General features: G+C 46.3%; 1 protein-coding gene across 9 annotated transcripts in view; it reads left to right on the top strand.

Annotated features, from left to right (window-relative positions):
* LOC117088036 (ATP-dependent RNA helicase DDX19B) overlaps positions 1–22,603 on the top strand; it is a 45,812-nt gene extending 23,209 nt beyond the window's left edge. For 4 of the 9 annotated variants that reach the window (XM_033218982.1, XM_033218983.1, XM_033218986.1 and 1 more), the window contains 11 exons: positions 1,263–1,316; positions 2,322–2,457; positions 3,843–3,935; positions 11,078–11,180; positions 12,070–12,184; positions 16,344–16,521; positions 16,868–17,105; positions 18,762–18,924; positions 19,086–19,151; positions 20,324–20,515; positions 20,876–22,603. In XM_033218982.1, coding sequence (XP_033074873.1) covers positions 1,263–1,316; positions 2,322–2,457; positions 3,843–3,935; positions 11,078–11,180; positions 12,070–12,184; positions 16,344–16,521; positions 16,868–17,105; positions 18,762–18,924; positions 19,086–19,151; positions 20,324–20,515; positions 20,876–20,937 — 1,400 coding nt within the window. In that variant the 3' untranslated portion in view covers positions 20,938–22,603. The remainder of the gene's footprint in view (positions 1–1,262; positions 1,317–2,321; positions 2,458–3,842; positions 3,936–11,077; positions 11,181–12,069; positions 12,185–16,343; positions 16,522–16,867; positions 17,106–18,761; positions 18,925–19,085; positions 19,152–20,323; positions 20,516–20,875) is intronic. The other 5 variants (XM_033218985.1, XM_033218987.1, XM_033218984.1 and 2 more) reach the window with 3 other exon arrangements.
* The last annotated feature ends 1,108 nt before the right edge of the window (positions 22,604–23,711 follow it).

Raw genomic sequence — 23,711 nt, 5'->3', positions numbered from 1 at the left:
GACAAAGTGCAAGCAATCTGACAGTTTACCTATCCTAATTATTCTGAAATCATATTTATCCAAATTTAAGATTTCCATTATTGTTGATGTACTTAATATTACAGGAAGGAAATGTAACATTTGCCTTTCTCAAAATTCACTTACAATCTTTTTTGTATGATTTTATATAACCACAGTATCATTTGACTATAAATTTATATTAATCAACAATTTATAGGCCGGGTGTGGTGGCTCACACCTGTAGTCCCAGCACTTTGGGAAGCTGAGGTGGGCAGATAACCTGAGGTCAGGAGTTCAAAACCAGCCTGACCAACATGGTGAAACCCCATCTCTACTAAAACTACAAAAATTTACCAGGTGTGGTGGTGCACACCTATAATCCCAGCTACTCAGGATGCTGAGACAACGGAATCTCTAGAACCTGGGAGGCAGAGGTTGCAGTGAGCCGAGATCACACCACTGCACTCCAGCCTGGGCAAGAGTGAGACTCCGTCTCAAAAAAAGAAAAAAAAAATTTATTTGCATGAATTTTTTTTGTTGGTCTTACTGCTCATTTGTTATATACATGAATTTTAATGGCATTATTGTGTTCACATATTAATAAAATTCGAGTTGCATAGATATTCTTCTGTTGAGCATCAAGGTGATTTCTGATCACTAATCGCTCTAATCTTTCTATAATATTTCAGAAGTATTGATTCAATGAGGGAAATAATAGTTTTTGAGGTACGAGGAGGAGACCTAGAATAGGAAAGAATATGAGCAACAGAGGTCGGGCGCGGTGGCTCACGCCTGTAATCCCAGCACTTTGGGAGGCCGAGGCAGGTGGATCACGAGGTCAGGAGATCAAGACCATCCTGTCTAACATGGTGAAATCCCGTCTCTACTAAAAAATACAAAAAAAATTAGCCGGGCATGGTGGCGGGTGCCTGTAATCCCAGCTATTCGGGAGGCTGAGGCCAGAGAATGGTGTGAACCCAGGAGGCAGAGCTTGCAGTGAACTGAGATTGCACCACTGCACTCCAGCCTGGGCAAAATAAATAAATAAATAAAATATCTATCTCTCTATATATATATGAGCAACAGTGTTTTACATCTTTATTTAGGGACAATAAAATGTTTTTATCAGCGGCTCAGTTTCCTCATTTATTTTTTGCACCCTAGGCCTTTACAAAAACTTCTAGTGTCATAGAATTTGAATTGTCCCAGCTATTGGGTATGGGATGTGATTTTGAATGATGGCCACTTTGTGTCTGATAAAGGTGCTGTTGTCAAGACCAATACCAATGCAGAGAAGACAGATGAAGAAGAGAAAGGTAACACAGCCGTGGAGCTTTATATAATGATAAGCTTCTACATTCTAAGAAAGTGGATTGTTATGAGGCTTCATTTTTATACCCAGTTTGGCTCGACTTTAATAGGCGATACAGTGCTAGCATTAAAGTTATATATAGTTGCCGGGCGCAGTGGTTCACGCCTGTAATCCCAGCACTTTGGGAGGCCAAGGCGGGTGGATCATGAGCTCCGGAGATCAAGACCAACCTGGCTAACACGGTGAAACCCCATCTCCACTAAAAATACAAAAACAAAATTATCCAGGCATAGTGGCAGGCATCTGTAGTCCCAGCTACTTGGGAGGCTGAGGCAGGAGAATGGCGTGAACCCAGCAGGCAGAGCTTGCAGTGAGCCAAGATTGAACCACTGCACTCCAGACTGGGCGACAGAGCGAGACTCTGTCTCAAATAAAAAAAAAAAAGTTCAGTATAAATAGTCAATAGGTGAAGGAGTTCTAATGGTTTACATTTAGAGAAAGTTTACACTGAACAACTGAACAGTTGCAGGCCATTATTAAAAAATTTTAAGTTTATTGGACAATCTATTGTCCAATAAAATTAAGCTTAATGTTATTTTGACACATTTGACATGCATGACAAGATGAGACCAACTTGTCCAATATTAAGATACAGACTTTGTTAATTCCTGTTTTTTTCCCCATTGTTGTGATTGTTAATTACTTTAGGTTTATATATAGTGCAAATGGGGGAGTAAATATGTGTGTCTGGATAAGAGGAATAGATAACTGCAGGAAAAGAGGGCTGTTAGATAGAGTCTGGAGAAGAGTATGAGGCCTAAATGGGTGATATATCATAACTTTTTTCTTTAATAAAACTATTTTAATGTATAAGTCAAAACTATGAGGTACCTTGAAGTTGAATGTTCAGTACATTATTATTCAAAATATAAATGGCAGTTGAATTAGAGTAAATGCTTGGTAGGTTTCAAGGACTTTTAAAAATTCTTTGCTTTCTTTTTCCTGACAGAGGACAGAGCTGCCCAGTCCTTACTCAACAAGCTGATCAGAAGCAACCTTGTTGATAACACAAACCAAGTAGAAGTCCTGCAGCGGGATCCAAACTCCCCTCTGTACTCAGTGAAGTCTTTTGAAGAGCTTCGGCTGTGAGTATTTATTCACTTTCTGACTCTCCCCTTTGCACTGAAATAGAGATCCTAGGTCTGTAATAGATATCTTTTTATTACAACAGAACAATTGTAGCTAACCAAGGTTTTTTTTTTTTTTTTTTGAGACGGTGTCTCACTCTTTCGCCCAGGCTAGAGTGTAGTGGTGCGATCTCGGCTCACTGCAACCTCTGCCTCCCAGGTTCAATTGATTCTTCTGCCCCAGCCTCCCAAGTAGCTGGGATTACAGGTGTGCACCACCACACCCGGCTACTTTTTGTATTTTTAGTAGAGACAGGTTTCACTGTGTTGGCCAGGCTGATCTTGATCTCCTGACCTCGTGATCCACTTGCCTCAGCCTCCTAAAGTGCTGTGATTACAGGCATGAGCCAAAGCGCCCAGCCACTAACCAAGTTGTATAAAAGAATTTAGCTGCGTGCAGTGGTGCACACCTGCAATCACAGCACTTTTGGAGGCCAAGGTGAGAGGATCACTTGAGGCCAGGAGTTGCAGACCAGCCTCGGCAACAGAACAAGACCAGACTCCATATAAAAAATACAAACAAATACTTCAGATGTTTGGGGATATTTAGTAAAATTTCCAGATAATGGGTGAAAGCTTTAGCTGTACTAACATGTATTCAGTTCAGCACAGCTCAATTATTGTTGATTACAAACTATGTGTAGGCCAGGCATAGTGGCTCACGCCTGTAATCCCAGCACTTTGAGAGGCTGAGGCAGGCAGACCACTTGAGGTCAGGAGTTGCGTGGCCAACATGGTGAAACCCTGTCTCTACTGAAAACAAAAAAATTAGGCCAGGCGCAGTGGCTCACGCCTATAATCTCAGGACTTTGGGAGGCCAAGGCAGGTGGATCACGAGATCCGGAGATCGAGACTATCCTGGCCAACATGGTGAAACCCCATCTCTACTAAAAATACAAAAAAATTGGCCGGGCGTGGTGGCAGGTGCCTGTAGTGCCAGCCACTCGGGAGGCTGAGGCAGGAGAATAGCGTGAACCCGGTAGGTGGAGCTTGCAGTGAGCCAAGATCGCACTACTGCACTCCAGCCGGGGCGACAAAGCAAGACTCTGTCTCAAAAAAAAAAAAAAAAAATTAGTGGGGCATGGTGCCATGCACCTGTAATCCCAGCTATTCGGGAGGCTGAGGCACGAGAACTGCTTGAACCTGGAAAGTGGATGTTGCAGTGAGCCGAGACTGCACCACTGCACTGCAGCCTGGGCAACAGATTGAGACTCTGTCTCACAAACAAATAAACAAAAAAATATGTGTTAACAGTAAAAGAGAAAAATGAAAAATCCTCCAGGTATTTTGCTGCTTTCCTCAACCAAAGAGACTATGACTTTCATCTTTAACTGTTTTTCTAGGAAACCACAGCTTCTCCAAGGAGTCTATGCCATGGGTTTCAATCGTCCATCCAAGATACAAGAGAACGCATTGCCACTGATGCTTGCTGAGCCGTATGTGTCCTATTACAACTCTGTTTCATTGTAGATTTTCCATTTTTGAAAACTTTTATTATTTTCACAGGCCAGCAATGTGGCTTGTGCCTGTAATCCGAGCAACTTGACAGGCAAGGCAGGAGGATCGTTTGAGGCCAGGAGCTCAAGACTAGCCTGGGCAATGTAGCAAGACCCTGTCTCAACAAACAACAACAACAACAACAAAAACGTTATAAACTTGGCCAGGCGTGGTGGCATGCAGTTATAGTCCCAGCTACTCGGGAGGCTGAGGCAGGAGGATCACTTGAGCCCAGGAGTTTGAGGCTGCAGTGAACCGTGATCACACCATTGTACTCCATTCTGGGCAACAAAGCAACCCTGTCTCAAAAGAGAAAAAGAGGAGGCTGAGGCACAAGATTTGTTTGAACCCGGGAGGCAGAGGTTGCAGTGAGCCGAGATCATGTCACTGCACTCCAGCCTGGACAACACAGCGAGAGTTTGTCTCAAAAAAACAAACAAACAAACAAAAAGGGGGCGTGGGGGGCGGGTGCAGTGGCTCACGCCTGTAATCCCAACACTGTGGGAGGCCAAGGCAGGAGGATCTCTTGAAGTCAAGAGTTCGAGACCAGCCTGGCCAACATGATGAAACCCAACTCTACTAAAAAAATACAAAAATTAGCCAGGGGTTGTGGTGTGCTCCTGTAGTCCCAGCTACTCAGGAAGCTAAGCCATGAGAATGGCTCGAACCCAGGAGGCGGAGGTTGCAGTGAGCCGAGATCACACCAGTTTACTCCAGCCTGGGCAACAGAGTGAGACTCCATCTCAAAAAAACAAAAAACAAAAAAATCATTTGTAATATCCCTCTCCCCACATTATTAACATTTTGGAGTGAAGACTTCTAGACTTTTCTCTATGTAAATATATACGTATAACTTTTTTTTTTTTGAAACGGAGTCTCACTCTGTCGCCCAGGCTGGAGTGCAGTGGCAAGATTTCGGCTCACTGCAAGCTCTGCCTCCTGGGTTCACACCATTCTCCTGCCTTAGCCTCCCGAGTAGCTGGGACTACAGGTGCCTGCTAACTAATTTTTTGTATTTTTTTTAGTAGAGATGTGGTTTCACTGTGTTAGCCAGGATAGTCTCTATCTCCTGACCTCAAGAGATCCGCCTGCCTCGGCCTCCCAAAGTGCTGGGATTACAGGTGTGAGCCACCGTGCCCGGCCATATATATAACTTTATGGCCGGGAGCAGTGGCTTATGTCTGTAATCCCAGCACTTTGGGAGGCCAAGACCGGTGGGTCACGAGCTCCAGAGATCGAGACCATCCTGGCTAACACAGTGAAACCCCGTCTCTACTGCGAATACAAAAAATTAGCCGGGCGTGGTGGCGGGCGCCTGTAGTCCCAGCTACTTGGGAGGCTGAGGCAGGAGAATGGTGTGAACCTGGGAGGCAGAGCTTGCAGTGAGTCAAGATTGTGCCACTGCACTCTACCCTGGGCGACAGAGCGAGACTCCATCTCAAAAAAAAAAAAAAAAAGTTGACATATAAATAATGTTTTATATGCTGTGTTTTTTTTTTTTTTTTTTTTTTTTTTTGAGACGGAGTCTCGCTCTGTCGCCGGGCTGAAGTGCAGTGGCCGGATCTCAGCTTACTGCAAGCTCCACCTCCCGGGTTCACGCCATTCTCCTGCCTCAGCCTCCCGAGTAGCTGGGATTACAGGCGCCCGCCACCTCGCCCGGCTAGTTTTTTTTTTGTATTTTTTAGTAGAGACGGGGTTTCACCATGTTAGCCAGGATGGTCTTGATCTCCTGACCTCGTGATCCAATATGCTGTGTTTTTAAATTATATGATCATCTTCCTATGTTGGTAAATACACATTTATATCGTATATGCACCATGATTTCATTGTACTGATATATAAAAGTCATTGTGTCAAATATAATAGAAGCCAAACAGCTCTAGGAGACCTGAATAATACAGTAACTAAGGTGGTTTCCTGGTGCAGGGCATCTCCCACTTTCACAGGCATACAAATCTCATAGACATTTATTAAAATGCAGGGTCTGAATTTAGTAGGTCTAAGTGGGGACTGAGGGTCAACATTTCTAATAAGCTTGCAGGTGATGCTGATGCTGATGTTTCAGATCACATTCTGAGTAACAAGATTCTAGAGCATAATGGAAATTTAATACAGATTGATCCTATATTTTATATGATTATATACAATTCTGCATATAATCCTAAATTCTGAATCTTTTTTTTTGTCTAAAAATAGATATTTTAGGCCAAGTGTGGTGGTTCATGCCTGTAATCCCAATACTTTGAGAGGCCGAGGTAGGTGGATCGCTTGAGCCCAGGAGTTCGAGAGCAGCCTGGGCAACATGGTGAGACCCTGTCTCTACTAAAAATACAAAAACTTAGCCAAATATGGTGGCATGTGCCTGTAGTCCCAGCTACCCGGGAGGCTGAAGTAGGAGGTAACCTGAGCCCAGGAGATTGAGGCTACAGTGAGCAAAGATTGTGCCACTGCACTCTAGCCTGAGCAACAGAGTGAGACCCTGTCTCAAAAAATCATAAATAAATAAAAATAAAAATAGATATTTTGGGTCTGTATTTTCTCAAGTTTTCTTTGTTCTGTGTCATAACAGTGACATTTTCTCCAGATGGATAGGGTCTTTTTTTTTAGCTTGGGACTTTGAGCATGCTTAGGGTGAATAAATGGAGTATTTATTACATGGTTTCATATTGATCATTTATATTTGTGGATCTAATATTTTTGTAGATGCTAACTTTTTTTTTTTTTCTGTGAGATAAGGTCTCACTCTGTCACCTAGGCAGGAGTACAGCAGTGCAGTCATAGCTTACTGCACCCTGAGCACCTGGGCTTAAGCAATCCTCCTGCCTCAGCCTCCCAGGTAGCTAGGACTACAGGCCCGTGCTGCCATGCCTAGCTAATTTTCTTTATTTAATAGAGATGGGGGTCTTGCTATGTTGCCCAGACTGGTCTTGATCTTGTGGCCTCAAGCAATCCTCCCACCTTGGCCTCCCCTAATTTTTTTTTTTTTTTTTTTGAGACAGTTTCTCACTCTGTTATCCAGGCTAGGTGCACTGGCACCATCTTGGCTCACTGCAGTTTCTGCCTCCTTGGCGCAAGCAATCCTCCCACCTCGGCCTCCCAAGTAGCTGGGGCCACAGGTGCAAGCCACCATGCCTGGCTAATTTTTATACAATTTTTTTTTTTTTTTGAGACTCGGCTCACTGTAACCACCGCTTCCCAGGTCCCAGTTCAAGTAATTCTCCTGCCTCAGCCTCCCAAGTAGCTGGGATTACAGGCACACTCCACCATGCCCAGCTAGTTTTTTTGTATTTTTAGTAGAGATGGGGTTTCACCATGTTGGCCAGGCTGATCTCCAACGCCTGACCTCAGGTCATCCGCCCGCCTCGGCCTCCCGAAGTGCTGATATTACAGGTGTGAGCCACCACACCCGGCCTAATTTTTATATCTCTATCAGAGACAGAGTTGTGCTATGTTGCCCAGGTTGGTCTCAAACCCCCAAAGTGTTGGGATTACAGGTATGAGGCATCACACCAGGCTTTTTTTGTTTTGTTTTTCGGGGGGGCTTTGGTGGAGATAGGGTCTTACTTTGTTGCCCAGACTTGTCTTGAACTCCTAGGCTCAAGCACACTTCCCACCTTGCCTTCCCAAAGTGCTAGGGTTACAGGCATGAGCCATTGGGCCTGGCCAAGAAGCTCATTTTTAGATTGACAATATTAGAAGAGACCAGCATTATTACTAGAATTATCTAGTGGCTTTCATCATTAACAAATATTTATTGAGTGCCTGTTATATAACAGATACTATGCTAGGCACTTGGATACATTAGTTAACAATGCAGAACAAAATTCCTGCCCACAAGGAGCTTACATTCTAGTTTGAAATATAGCTAATTCATTTTTATTAAAATATAACAGGTGGGCCGGGCGCGGTGGCTCAAGCCTGTAATCCCAGCACTTTGGGAGGCCGAGACGGGCGGATCACGAGGTCAGGAGATCGAGACCATCCTGGCTAACATGGTGAAACCCCATCTCTACTAAAAAATACCAAAAACTAGCCGGGTGAGGTGGCGGGCGCCTGTAGTCCCAGCTACTCGGGAGGCGGAGGCAGGAGAATGGCGTGAACCCGGGAGGCGGAGCTTGTAGTGAGCTGAGATCCGGCCACTGCACTCCAACCTGGGCGACAAAGTGAGACTCCGTCTCAAAAAAAAATATATATATATATATATATATATATATATATAAACAGGTGATAAATTACAAATGTTAATGCCGCTGAACAGCACACTTAAAAGTGGGTAAAAGGGCAAATCTTATGACATTTATTTTTTACTTCAAATAAAAATAATAAATTTTGGCCAGGTGCAGTGGCTCATGCCTGTAATCCAAGCATTTTGGGAGGCTGAGGCAGGCAGATCATTTGAGGTCAGGAGTTCGAGACCAGCCTGGCCAACATGGTGAAACCCCGTCTCTACTAAAAATACAAAAAATTAGCTGGACGTGGTGGCACGTGCCTGTAGTCCCAGCTACTCGGGAGGCTGAGGCAAGAGAATCGCTTGAACCCAGGAGGTGGAGCTTGCAGTGAGCTGAGATCCAGCCACTGTACTCCAGCCTGGGCGACAGAGTGAGACACTGTCTCAAAAAAAAAAAAAAAAAAATTTAATAAATTTTGGCCAGGCACAGTGGCTCATGCCCATTATCCCAGCAATTTGGGAGGTCAAGGCAGGCAGACGGCTTGAGCCCAGGAGTTTGAGACCAGCCTGGGCAGCACAGTAAGACCTCATCAGTATTAAAAGGTAAAAATAAAAAAGAAATTAAATGTACAACACTTTATTCTAAGTACAAGGGGTAACATGTTTTGACAGGGAATCTAGATGTTTAAATAGAAATAGAATAAAGAGTTACCACTGTGGTGGCCGGGTGCAGTGGCTCACACCTATAATCCCAGGACTCTGGGAGGCTGAAGTGGGCAGATCACTTGAGGTCAGGAGTTCGAGACCAGCCTGGCCAACATGGCGAAACCCATCTCTACAAAAAAAATACAAAAATAGCCAGGCATGGTGGTTCATACCATCCCCAGCTACTCAGGAGGCTGAGGCACCAGAATTGCTTGGAACCCGGCTACAGTGAACTGAGATTGTGCCACTGCACTCCAGCTTGGGTGACAAAGTGAGACCTTGTTTCAAAAAAAAATAATAAGACCAGGTGTGGTGGCTCACATCTGCATTCTCAACACTTTGGAAGGCCCGAGGCGAGTGTATCACCTGAGGTCAGCAGTTCGAGACCAGCCTGGCCAACATGGTGAAACCCCATCTCTACTAAAAATACAAAAATTAGCTGGGCGTGGTGGCAGGCACCTGTAATCCTAGCTACTCGGGAGGCTGGGGCAGAAGAATTGCTTGAACCCAGGCGGTGGAGGTTGCAGTGAGCTGAGATCCCGCCTTTGCACTCCAGCTGGGTGACAAGAGCGAAACTCCGTCTCAACAACAACAAAAAAGAAGTCCCCACAAGGAACAGCTTACTTTTGCCAGATTTTAAAATTCCACCTGTGGCCGGGGGCCCTCCCCACGGCCTCACTTTTAGTTCATGTTTCTTCTGTTCTTTTTTTTTTTTCCTGCTGGAAGACCTCATTTTCCTTGTCCATCTCTTTGGCCTGCCACGGCTGCTCCATTTTTTTGTTTTTTGTTTTTTGTTTTTTGAGACAGGGTCTTGCTCTGTCACCAGGGCTGGAGTACAGTGGCGCAGTCTCAGCTCACTGCAGCCTGCAACCTCTACCCTCCACCTCCTGGGCTCAAGAGATCCTCATACCTCAGCCTCCCGAGTAGCTGTGACTACGGGTATGTACCACCATGTCCAGCTAATGTTTGTATCGTTTGTAGAGAAAGGGTTTCGGTATTTTGCCCAGGCTGGTCTCGAACTCCTAGGCTCAAGAAATCATCCACCTCAACCTCCCAAAGTGCTGAGATTGCAGGCATGAGCCACCGCACCTGATCTTGACTGCTTTTTTTTTTGAGACTGAGTCTCACTCTGTCACCCAGGCTGGAGTACAGTGACACGATCTTGGTTCACTGCAACCTCTGCCTTGTGGGTTCAAGTGATTCTCCTGCTTCAGCCTCCCAAGTAGCTGGGACTACAGGCACTCACCACCATGCCTGGTTAATTTTTGTAATTTTAGTAGAGGCAGGGTTTTACCGTGTTGGCCAAACTGGTCTCAAATTCCTGACCTCGAATGATCCACCCACCTCGGCCTCCCAAAGTTCTGGGATTGCAGGCGTGAGCTACTGCGCCTGGCCTTGCCTGCTTCTTGAGCTGCTTCAGAGGCTGCTTCTTGCCACCTTCAAGGCAAGACTTGGTTCTTGCCACTCTTACCCCTACCCTGCTACAAAACCTACATCTTGTATTTTTTAGGCATTTCAAAGTAGATTACACTTTTAAATCAAGTGGTTAAGGTAGGATCTCCTGAAGTAGGTGATATCTGGGCAAAGACTTGAAGGAGAAGGGAGTTAGCATGTTATCTGGGGACAGTAGTCCCAAGCACAGCACAGCCAATGCAGAAGCCCTAAGACAAGAGCATGACTGGCATGTTCTCGGAGCAGCACTGGGGCCCTGTGGGGGAGCGAAGTAAGGGAGAGAGAGAGAGTAGTAGGAAATGAGAGCTGAGGTGTAATGGGGAGCAGATCATGCAGGACCCTGTATGCCATTATGAGGGTTTCAACTTGTATTTTGAATGAAACGAGGAATTATTGGAAGGTTTTTGGGCAGAGAAGTAACGTGAGCTGACTCACATTTGAAAAGAATCAGTAGGCCCATTGCAGTGACTCACACCTATAATCCCAGCGCTTTGGGAGGCTGAGGCAGGAGGATCACTTGAGCCCAGGAGGCTGAGGCTGCAGTGAGCGAAGATTGTGCCACTGTACTCCAGCGTGGTCAACAGAGACTTAATCTCAAAAAAAAAAAAAAATGGAGTGCTTGTAAAGCTAACATGTAACTCTGCTACACAATCCAAGGTCTCCTATAAATGAATTTTTAATACTCATTTTTTAAAACTTTGTTAACTAGAAAGGTTACTTGAGATTTAAGCTCCTAACCAGTTTGTTTCTGTGCAGCCCACAGAACTTAATTGCCCAATCTCAGTCTGGTACTGGTAAAACAGCTGCCTTCGTGCTGGCCATGCTTAGCCAAGTAGAACCTGCAAACAAATACCCCCAGGTAAGGATTTATGAATTTAGGTTTCTACTAATGCATAGATAGAGGGGATTTCCATTTGATGGATTAAAAGCCAAGCTGTGGGCCGAGTGCGGTGGCTCAGGCCTGTAATCCCAGCACTTTGGGAGGCTGAGGTGGGCAGATCACCTGAGGTCAGTAGTTCTAGACCTGCCTGGCCAACATGGTGAAACGCTGTCTACACTAAAAATAAAAAATTAGCCAGGCCTGGTGGTGTGTGCCTGTAATCCCAGCTACTTGGAGGCTGAGGCAAGAGAATCATTTGAACCTAGGAGGCGGAGGTTGCAGTGAGCTGAGATCGCACCGCTGCACTCCAGCCTGGACAAAAAGAATGAAACTCTGTCTCAAAAAAATAAAACAAAAGCCAAGCTATACATTTATGCATTACTTTTTACACAAACTAAAACTCCTTAAATTGAGCACAAATAATATGGAATATCCTCCAATAGCAATAAAAATCCTGTTTCCTTTTTTATGGTGTGCCAGTTCTGGGATGCTTCTTATACGCCTGGCTCCTTTACTTGCAGGAAAACCTGTTTCATCAGCAACTGTCATCCATTAGAAAGTTCTGAGAGCTTTCTGAGTAAATGAAAAGAAAGCTAATGCCAACTGGAACTTTAGATCCATGCTCATGGGTAGGTTTTGTATTGCAATGGCCAGTGTCTGTTTCCAAGTGTCTTTACCTACCCAGAGTTCTGACACCTAAGAATTCTAGCTTATGACGCTGTAGCTTAAAGAATCAAATGGTGTACACTTTAATGTACATATTCTTTCCTTCACCTTCAGCTGGAGGAGTGGCTAAGTCCTAATGGTAATTCCCCTTTGCAAAAGAGCTATTGTCTTGAATTTGCACTCTGCACTCTTTCCCTAACAGTGTCTATGCCTCTCCCCAACATATGAGCTCGCCCTCCAAACAGGAAAAGTGATTGAACAAATGGGCAAATTTTACCCTGAACTGAAGCTAGCTTATGCTGTTCGAGGCAATAAATGTGAGTATGTGAATGTGGTCCTAAATCATCAACCTAATTCTTTTTATTTTGAAACATTTCAAAACATACCCAATAGTTGAAATACTACAATAAACACATGTATTTTTCCACCTAGATTCAAAAACTTAACATTTTGCCATATTTGCTTTACATAAATGTATACATTTTTGTCAAACCATTTGAAAGTAAACTGCAGACATGCACCTCATCAGGACATTCTTTGGCATCCCAGCACTTTGGGAGGCCGAGGTGGGCAGATCACCTGAGGACAGGAGATAGAGACCATCCTGGCCAACATGGTGAAACCCCATCTCTACTAAAAATAGAAAAATCAGCCAGGCATGGTGGTGTGTGCCTGTAGTCCCAGCTACTCAGGAGGCTGAGGCAGGAGAATCACTTGAATCCGGGAGGTGGAGGTTGCAGTGAGCCAAGATCATGCCACTACACTTCAGCCTGGGCGACAGAGCAAAACTCTGTCTCAAAAAAAAAAAAAAAATTTTTTTTTGTAAAGACTTCTTTTTTTTTTTTATTTTTTTATTTTTTTATTTTTTTTATTTATTTATTTATTTATTTTTTTTTTTTTGAGACGGAGTCTCGCTCTGCCACCCAGCTGGAGTGCAGTGGCCGGATCTCAGCTCACTGCAAGCTCCGCCTCCCGGGTTTACGCCATTCTCCTGCCTCAGCCTCCCGAGTAGCTGGGACTACAGGCGCCCGCCTCGTCGCCCGGCTAGTTTTTTGTATTTTTTTTAAGTAGAGATGGGGTTTCACCGTGTTAGCCAGGATGGTCTCGATCTCCTGACCTCGTGATCCGCCCGTCTCGGCCTCCCAAAGTGCTGGATTACAGGCTTGAGCCACCGCGCCCGGCCCTTCTTTTTTTTTTGTAAAGACAGTATCTTGCTATGTTGCCCAAGTTGGTCTAGAACTCCAAGTCTCAAGCAATCCTCCTGCCTCAGCCCCTCAAAGTGATGGGATTATAGGTGTGAGCCACTAGGCCAGGACTGAATTTGTTTAATTACCTAATTTACTTCTCTTCATCAGCAGAATAAAAACCCAGAATGTTTATGGCTATTGACTCTGGGGATTATTCTGTTAATTCTTTTTTGTTACTAATTTTTTCTATACCAGTTTGTTTTACAACTAATATTACTTAAGTAATCTTAGAAGTGTTGTTGGCCAGGCGTGGTGGCTCATGCCAGTAATCTCAGCACTTTGGGAGCCCGAGGTGGATGTATCATTTTAAGGTTAGGAGTTTGAGACCAGCCTGACCAACATGATGAAACCCTGTCTCTACTAAAAATACAAAAAAATTAGCCGGGCATGGTGGTGCGCACCTGTAATCCCAGCTACTCGGGAAGCTACGGCTGGAGAATTGCCTGAACCCAGGCAGGGGGGAGGTTGCAGTGAGCCGAGACAGCACCACTGTACTCCAGCCTGGGCGACAGAATGAGATTCTATCTCCAAAAAAAAAAAAAAAATGTTAGAGGTTTGGTTGAGTTTTATGGATCTCTGAAACAAATATGACTTTATGAAAATCAAGTCTGCATACAATGTCCGAATGCCAACCTGAGGCCAGTTCTGAAAAGTAAATAATATAATGAAACTTATTGGGAGATAATCACTTAAAATTTTGCAATTTGTATTCAAAATAGAAGGGTAGAAAATTCTGATTTTTTTTTTTGAGACAGAGTCTCACTCTGTCGCCCAGGCTGGAGTGCAGTGGCACGATCTCGGCTCACTGCAAGCTCCGCCTCACGGGTTCACGCCATTCTCTTGCCTCAGCCTCCTGAGTAGCTGGCACTACAGGCGCCCGTCACCACGCCTGGCCAATTTTTGTATTTTTAGTAGAGATGGGGTTTCACCATGTTGGCCAAGATGATCTCCAACTCTTGACCTCGTGATCTGCCCGCCTCAGCCTCCCAAAGTGCTGGGATTACAGGCATGAGCCACAGCACCTGGCCTTTTTTTTTTTTTGAGACAGAGTCTCCCTCTGTCACCCAGGCTGGAGTGCAGCGATGCAATCCTGGCCTACTGCAACCTCCACCTCCTGGGCTCAAGTGATTCTCGTGCCTCAGCTTCCTGAGGAGCTGGGATTACAGGCATGCGCCACCACGCCCAGCTAACATAAAAGCAACTGACATATTTGAAATAGATGCCAGGATACAGCTGAAGGGGCAGAGTGCATTAGAAAGATAAGAACTGTGAAAAAGTCTGCCTAAGAGGAAGTGTCCCAGTCTGTTGTTGACAGAAATGTTGACAGAAAAAAAATAAAGATCAGATACTTCAGAGAGAATTGGATGATTACAGAGATGAGAAGAATGCTACTGAAGAGGATTCATCTTCTAATTGTTTATATCCTTACTATGTCTTTTCAACATTTTTTAAAATTTTTGAATTTTTGTGGGTACATAGTAGGTGTATATGTTTATGGGGTACATGAGATGTTTTGATACAGGCATGCAATGCATAATAATCACATCAGGGTAACTGGGGTATCCATTGCCTCAAGCATGTATCCTTTCTTTGTATTATAAACAATTTTAGTTTGTGGGGTTTTTTTTTAGTTCTTGTTTTTGTTTTTTAAGACAGATTCTCACTCTATTGCCCAGCCTGGAGTGCAGTGGTGCAATCTCAGCTCACTGCAACCTCCGCCTCCCGGGTTCAAGAGCTTCTCCCGCCTCAGCCTCCTGAGTAGGTGGGACAACAGGTGCCCACCACACCTGGCTAATTTTTTTTATTTTTAGTAGAGATGGGGTTTCACCATGTTGGCCAGGCTGGTCTTGAACTCCTGACCTCAGGTGATCCACTTGCCTTGGCCTCCCAAAGTGCTGGGATTACAGGTGTGAGCCACTGCTCCCTGCCTGTTTTTTTTTTTTTTCAGACAGAGTTTTGCTCTTGTTGCCCAGGCTGGAGTGCAATGGCACAATCTTGGCTCACTGCAACCTCTGCCTCCTGGGTTCAAGCGATTCTCCTGCCCCAGCCTCCCAAGTAGCTGAGATTATATGAGCCCACCATCACACCCAGCTAATTTTTGTATTTTTAGTAGAGATGGGGTTTCGCCATGTTGACCAAGCTGCTCTCGAACTCCTAACCTCAGGTGATCTGCCTCCCAAAATGCTGGGATTAGAGTCATGAGCCAGCGCGCCCAGCCCTTTTAGTTATTTTTTTTTTTTAATTTTTTTTAATTTTTAATTATTTATTTATTTATTATTATTTTTTTTTTGAGACGGAGTCTCGCTCTGTCACCCGGGCTGGAGTGCAGTGGCCGGATCTCAGCTCACTGCAAGCTCCGCCTCTCGGGTTTACGCCATTCTCCTGCCTCAGCCTCCCGAGCAGCTGGGACTACAGCCGCCAGCCACCTCGCCCGGCTAGCTTTTTGTATTTTTTAGTAGAGACGGGGTTTCACTATATTAGCCAGGATGGTCTCGATCTCCTGACCTCGTGATCCGCCCATCTCGGCCTCCCAAAGTGCTGGGATTACAGGCTTGAGCCACCGCGCCCGGCCCCTTTTAGTTATTTTTAAATGTACATTAAATTGTTGACTGTAGTCACTCAGTTGTGCTATCAAATACTAGATCTTACTTATTTTAATTGTATTTTTATACCCATTACCTTTTCAGCATTTTGTCTGGTTTTATGTCGATTAAATACTATAGTGCTATCCTAACGTTTCCTTAATATATTAATGCAAACAGCAAAACATTTGCATTAAAATATATAATAGGTTTAGAATTTCTCAGAAAGAAGAGCTGGCTTTGCCTTTGAAATACCCATGGAGGCCGGGCACGGTGGCTCACTCCTGTAATCCCAGCACTTTGGGAAGCCGAGGCAGGTGGATCACCAAGTCGGGAGTTCAAGACCAGCCTGGCCAAGATGGTGAAACCCATCTCTACTAAAAATACAAAAAAAATTAGCCAGGTGTAGTGGCAGGTGCCTGTAATCCCAGCTATTTTGGAGGGTGAAGCAGGAGAATTGCTTAAACCCGGGCGGCAGAGGTTGCAGTGAGCCAAGATCTTGTCACTGCACTCCAGCTTGGGCAACAGAGTGAGACTCCGTCTCAAAAACAAAACAAAACAAAACAAAAAAACAAAAAGAAAAAACGCAAACAAACAAAAAAACAAAAGAAATACCCATGCATGGAAAACATCTTGGGTCTCCACAGTGGAAAGAGGCCAGAAGATCAGCGAGCAGATTGTCATTGGCACCCCTGGGACCGTGCTGGACTGGTGCTCCAAGCTCAAGTTCATTGATCCCAAGAAAATCAAGGTGTTTGTTCTGGATGAAGCTGACGTCATGATAGCCACTCAGGGCCACCAGGATCAGAGCATCCGCATCCAGAGGTAGGGATCTCGAGGGCAGAGGACTCTTCAGCCTCCCCATCTGCAGTGTCTTCTCCCTTCACTTCAGACGCCTCCTCTGGCCTCTGCCAGGGTCTTGGCTCTCGTACTCTCAGCAGCATTTGTTTGACAGGCCATTTCCATGTCAGCACTGACCACAGTCCCTCCCAGCCTGGGCTGAGAAAGGAGACCTAGGGACTCTCCCCCAACCCCTGTCCCCCACCCAGGCCTGCTGCTCCTCCTCCCCCTTCAGCCTTCCTGGGCATCTAGACCCTCCCAGCTGGGGAGGCTGTGCTTCCGCTGCTTCCCGGGGCCACCTGGGGCCACATGCCAGGGCCTTCCCTTGCAGGATGCTGCCCAGGAACTGCCAGATGCTGCTTTTCTCTGCCACCTTTGAGGACTCTGTGTGGAAGTTTGCCCAGAAAGTGGTCCCAGACCCAAACATTATCAAACTGAAGCGGGAGGAAGAGACCTTGGACACCATCAAGCAGTACTATGTCCTGTGCAGCAGCAGAGACGAGAAGTTCCAGGCCTTGTGTAACCTCTATGGGGCCATCACCATTGCTCAAGCCATGATCTTCTGCCATGTGAGTAGTAGCAGCAGTGGCAGGCCTGGCCCTTCCCTCTCAGCCAGCTCCCCACAGGGCTCAGGAGGACTGGATGCCCCTGGGCGCCACAGGAAGAAAGGAAGTGGTTTGTTCTCCTAAGGTTTTAATGAGTTGTAAGAGGGAGACTTTGATTCCACTTCTTACTGATTACTGGGGAAAAAAACCCCAAGTAACAGCCAATGAAATAATCTTTAGATTTTTAAGAATATAAGCTGGGCAGCCAGCACGGTGGCTCATGCCTGTAATCCCAGCAATTTTGGAGGCCAAGGCGGGTGGATCACCTGAGGTCAGGAGATCAAGACCAGCCTGGCCAACATGGTGAAACCCTGTCTCTATTAAAAATACAAAAAATTAGCCCTGTGTGGTGGTATGCACCTATAACCCCAGCTACTCAGGAGGCTGAAGCAGGAGAATCGCTTGAACCCAGGAGGTGGAAGTTGCAGTGAGCCAAGATTGCGCCATTGTACTCCAGCCTGGGTAACAAAAGCGAAACTCCGTCTCAATACAAAAACAAACAAACAAACAAAAAAACCAACAACAAAAAAAGAATATAAGCTAGGCAAGTACATGTAGTCCCAGCTACTCAAGAGGCTGAGGTGGGAGGATCACTTAAGCCCAGGAGTTCAGGCCAGCATGGGCAACATAGTGAGACCTCATCATTAAAAAAATATATATGGCTGGGCACGGTGGCTGACGCCTGTAATCCCAGCCCTTTGGGAGGCTGAGGTGGGGGGATCTTCTTGAGCCCAGGAGTTCAAGACCAGCTTGCACAACATAGCAAGATCCCATCTCTACAAAAATTTTAAAAATTAGCCAGGCGTGGTGGTGCGTGCCTATGGTCCTAGCTGCTTGGGAGGCTCAGATGGGAGGATTGATTGAGCCCAGGAGGTTGAGACTGCAGTGAGCTGTGATTGTGCCACTGCACTCCAGAGTGGGCAACAAAATGAGATCCTGTCTCAAAAAATATATACAATTTTAATATATATATATTTTTTGTTTGTTTGTTTGTTTGTTTTTGAGATAGGGTCTTGCTCTATCATTCAGGCCAGAATACAGTGGCATAATCATAGCTCACTGCAGCCTTGGCTCTTGCTACTAGGGCTACAGGTGTGTGCCCCATGCATGTCAGGCTAATTATTTTTATTTTTGTAGAGATGGGGTCTTGCTCTGTTGTCCAGGCTGCTCTCAAACTCCTGGCCTCGAGCGATCTACCAGCCTCAGCCTCCCAAAGTGCTGAGATTACAGGCACGAGCCACCATATCTGGCAAGAACATAGACTATTTAGGAATGAAGATCTTTAGCTAAAACCACACTCTTCCTAGATAAAAAACTAACAGCAGTTACGTATCTAAAAAAAAAGAAATCATATGACGAAAATCCTATTTGAAAAAAAATTTTTTTTGAGATGGGTTCTTGCCATGTTGCCCAAGCCAGCCTTGAACTCCTGGGCTCAAGTGTGTAGCTTGGACTGTAGGTATGTACCACCATACTTCATTGAGAAATTTTAAGCCTAACCTCCTAACTGGATTTAGCAGCGCCTTCATGTATTTTAATTGTGGCAAGCCATTTTTTTGCAGTTGTCTTCCTTTTGTTTTTAACAGGTCTCTTCATATAAAACAATTCTTTTCACTACAGACTCGCAAAACAGCTAGTTGGCTGGCAGCAGAGCTCTCAAAAGAAGGCCACCAGGTGGCTCTGCTGAGTGGGGAGATGATGGTGGAGCAGAGGGCTGCAGTGATTGAGCGCTTCCGAGAGGGCAAAGAGAAGGTTCTGGTGACCACCAACGTGTGTGCCCGCGGTGAGCAGAGGACGTGTCCCACCTGGTCTGCCAGGCTCGGGGTCCCAGGCCCAGTTAGAGCCAGAAATCCTGGTACACAGGGAAGTCAGGTGGTCTCAGGGAGATCGGTAGGGTTGGTGACAATATTCCTTTCTAGGAGAGACTGTTTGCATTTCCCTCAGGTGAAAAACTCCCACAGAAACCAGGAGTCCTGACGTGGTGGAAGGAAATGTACAGGCATCTGACTGGTAGAGAGTAGAGCCTGCTCTTCCAAGGGCGCCCATCTCCAGAACATTGTGTCTCCCGGAGGCTTACTGACTGATTTCATAATTTTGTTGGCACCTGCCAGTTTTGTTATTTTTCTCCAGGTTCTGCTGTATGCCTGTATGTGCCCTCTCTTGTACCCAATTCCCAGAGTTGGCCTGTCCCCCCATTGTGTTTTTTTTTTTTTTTTTTTTTTTTAGACAGTCTCGCTCAGTGGCCCAGGCTCGAGTGCAGTGGCACAATCTCAGCTCACTGTAACCTCCGCCTCCTGGGTTTAAGTGATTTTCCTGCCTCACCCTCCTGAGTAGATGGGATTACAGGCGCCCACCACCAAGCCCAGCTAATTTATGTTTTGTTTTTTTTTTTTTTTTGAGACGGAGTCTCGCTCTGCCGCCGAGGCTGGAGTGCAGTGGCCGGATTTCAGCTCACTGCAAGCTCCGCCTCCCAGGTTTACACCATTCTCCTGCCTCAGCCTCCCGAGTAGCTGGGACTACAAGCGCCTGCCACCTCGCCTGGCTGATTTTTTGTATTTTTTTTTTAGTAGAGACGAGGTTTCACTGTGTTCGCCAGGATGGTCTCGATCTCCTGACCTCGTGATCCACCCGTCTCGGCCTCCCAAAGTGCTGGGATTACAGGCTTGAGCCACCGCACCCGGCCTAATTTTTGTATTTTTAGTACAGATGGGGTTTTGCAGTATTGGCCAGGCTGGTCTTGAACTCTTGACCTCAGGTGATCTGCTTGCCTCAGCCTCCCAAAGTGCTGGGATTACAGGTATGAGCCACCATGCTCGGCCCCCCAAATTCTTTCCCTCAACCCAAAGTTGGTATGCATTGACTTACCTTTGGACAACAGTGATTTTTGTCTCCTGTCCCTACTTCTGTCTCCAGCTCTCAGGGACTCATTCATCACCTCTCCCTGCACCCCACCCCGTGGCCCCTGCTAGTTTGGTTTCTGTGCCTGTAGTTTTGCTTTTGGGCATCATCTAAATCTCGTGCTGCATGGCCTTTCAGATCTGGCTTCCTACACTTGACGTCATACACATCTCTTAGTGCCACGTTCCCTTAATGCTGAGTCATGCTCCATTGTATGGATGGACCACATGACTGATTTGTCTCCTGTCCTTGGTCTTCTCAGCTTCCATCTCTCCTTCCCGCAGGCATCGATGTTGAACAAGTGTCTGTCGTCATCAACTTTGATCTTCCCGTGGACAAGGACGGGAACCCTGACAACGAGACCTACCTGCACCGGATCGGGCGCACAGGCCGCTTTGGCAAGAGGGGCCTGGCAGTGAACATGGTGGACAGCAAGCACAGCATGAACATCCTGAACAGAATCCAGGAGCATTTTAGTGAGTCCCGGGGAGGGTCCTGTGCCTGGCGCCCTTTACTAAGGGGGGCGGGGTGGGGAAAGGGGTCGGATCTTCTGTAGCCCTGAGAGAGGCTCTGTCCCTGGCACACTCCCCTCCTTTCTGACCATATGGCAGTTCTCAGGGCCACACCTGGAGACTTCAGGACCCAGGGACTCCAAGGACAGCTCCCCCATGACCGGGCTTCGGGGCGTGGGGCTCTGACTGTTGCTGTCAGTGACTAGGGGCCCTGCTGCCCCCTGCTCAGGCACCCGGAGCCTTTGGGGATAAATGAATGATTGCTGTGGCCCGGGGTGGGGCACATTCCTGGGCACGGTAGAGACCTGTGTATTTTTCCCCCAGATAAGAAGATAGAAAGATTGGACACGGATGATTTGGATGAGATTGAGAAAATAGCCAACTGAGAAGCTCCACCAGCCACTGGTGCCAGCCCTGGCACTGTCCCTGCATGGGAGACAAGTGCATTCAGGGCACAGCCCCCGACATCACCCCAAGGACAATGGCACGAGTAGAGAGAAACTACCTACCTCACTTCAAATTATGTTTGGATTTGACAAAAATGTGTGCAAATGATGGGGGATGGTAGGAAAAAATTATTTACACAACCTTGGAAGATTAGGCATGAATACACAGAGATTTACCTTTTGGAAGTTTCATCTTTTAATTTGGCCAGCGTTTCCTTCATGTTAATCTAGATGCCGTGGCTGATTGCTAGCCTAGGATCTCCTGTGGCAGCCTCTGCTTGTTCTCTGGCTTAGAGTGGGTGGGCCAGCCTCCAGCTCCTGTGGAAGTAATGGAATAGCAGTGAAAAGGGAACACAGAGAGGGAGGCCTCCAGTAAGATAGGTGTGTAAGCCCAGCCATCATGTTTGGAATGGCATGAAGCAGCAGAGGAGGCCTGAGAGCTGCTGCTTTGGACTTGGGGGTGGGACAGCTCACCTGATTATTGCCAGCCCCCTGTCCTAATGCCCACAGCAGAAGGGGATTTGTAAATAAGCACGGACCAAAATGCCAGCCTCTCGGACCTGTGTATATGGGTTTGTGTCACAGGACTGTGACCTGTTCTCGGTGGGTGCAGTCTGTGTAGAGTGCACATCTGATTACTGGTGGGTCCTGTGCCTGTGCTTAAGCAAGTCCTGTAGAGAAGTCATCATGGAGAATTAGTGGTGGCCCTAGCTTGCCACAAAACCTGGTCTCATGAGCATCTGCAACATCCTTTTTACATCCTTTATATCACCTTACCCCATAGTAGCCTCAAGCAAATGTGATCTGAGGTTTAGATCCTCAGTGAAAATTGTGGTTTCAAGTCTCTCATGGCCAGCCTCAAGGCAGTTCTAGACGTGGTCAGCAGTAATCACAAACTCTTGTTTTGTTTCCATACCCAGAAGGCAAGTTTTGTCAGAGCTGGGGAATAATTTCAGATATTTGACATACTGATTATAAAGGGCTTCTGAATGTCTGTGTTTACTGCCTTTGGAATACAAACAGGTGCAACTGAGGGACTAGCTGCACTACTGCCATTTGTCTGTCCAAGGCAAGAGTATCACCAAGGCCTTTGCTCCAGCCTTACTTGGCATCTTTGTGCAAGATAGAGCAAACAACAGTAATGGACACTTCTCATACCTGGCCAAGGCTGTTGTACCTCGGCCAGGTACAACATGTTGTGTGTTGGCACCCACAAAATGACGGCAAAGATGAGAGGAACCTGAATTGCCAGAGCAATATGAAACCCGAGCCAAGAGGAGTACTCTGCAGTTCTTTGGCTTTGGTACAGAGTGGCCACTTTCTCTAGGACCTGGAAGAAGAGTTTTATGTGCTAAGAACGATTGTGATTCTAGGTCTTCCTTGTAGGCATCTCTGTATTTAGGCCATATCTGTCTCCTGGGAAGGGAAGGAGCCAATGTCAGCCTCCAGGTGATTTATTTAGTCTGACATTACAAAGAGACCAATAGACTGCCAATTCTACCACATTCTCCTGGCGGGTACCTGCCTATGTAGTCTTCTCTATGCTTCTGGTCACCTCTGACACATCTTGGAATTCTTGTAAGAAAAGAAATTTTTATACTTTTTTCTCCTTCCCTGAGTCCTGTGGACCAACCCTGAAATACTAAAAACAAGGGCAGGCCGGGCGCGGTGGCTCAAGCCTGTAATCCCAGCACTTTGGGAGGCCGAGATGGGCGGATCACGAGGTCAGGAGATCGAGACCATCCTGGCTAACACGGTGAAACCCCGTCTCTACTAAAAAATACAAAAAACTAGCCGGGCGAGGTGGCGGGCGCCTGTAGTCCCAGCTACACGGGAGGCTGAGGCAGGAGAATGGCGTAAACCCGGGAGGCGGAGCTTGCAGTGAGCTGAGATCCGGCCACTGCACTCCAGCCTGGGCGATAGAGCGAGACTCCGTCTCAAAAAAAAAAAAAAAAACAAGGGCAATTATTAAAGAAGTATAGACTCTTTAGTAGGCCACAGGCAGAGCAGACCCCCATGTTCTCACAGCACATACAGCCTCTCTACTAGTGTAGCCCCAAGTCCGAGAAGGAAAGTGGGAAGCAGGGTGCTGCAGACTGTTTGAAAGCAGGAGGAATGGGAATCTGGTAGAAGTATAGGTCAACAGTTCTTGTTTTTTTGGAGACGGAATCTCACTCTGTCACCCAGGCTGGAGTGCCATGGCACGACCTCGGCTCACTACAACCTCCACCTCCCAGGTTCAAGCGATTCTCCTGCTTCAGCCTCCTGAGTAGCTAGGACTACAGGTGCATGCCACCAAGCCTGGCTAATTTTTGTATTTTTGGTAGAGACGGAGTTTCATCATGTTGGCCAGGCTGGTCTTGAACTACTGATCTCAAGTGATCCACCCACCTTGGCCCCCCAAAGTGCTAGGATTACAGGCGTGAGCCACCGTGGCCAGCCAACAGTTCTTAATCAGGGGCCTTGGACCTCTAAGAATTCACTGGATGGGTTTCACGGAGTCTATGAAAAATATATGTATCGGGGGAAATTCACCTCCAATATTCAACATGGGTTCTTTTCTATTTCCGTAAGTGTCAGCTGGTCTGAGAAATAAAGGGAAAGAGTACAAAAGAGAGAAATTTTAAACCTGGGTGTCCAGAGGAGACATCACATGTTGGCAGGTTCTGTGATGCCCCCTGAGCCATAAAACCAGCAAGTTTTTATTAGCGATT

Source organism: Trachypithecus francoisi, unplaced genomic scaffold, assembly GCF_009764315.1.
Source record: "Trachypithecus francoisi isolate TF-2019V2 unplaced genomic scaffold, Tfra_2.0 Lachesis_group10, whole genome shotgun sequence".
Lineage (NCBI taxonomy): Eukaryota > Metazoa > Chordata > Mammalia > Primates > Cercopithecidae > Trachypithecus > Trachypithecus francoisi.
This window is presented reverse-complemented; position numbering and strand designations above follow the sequence as displayed.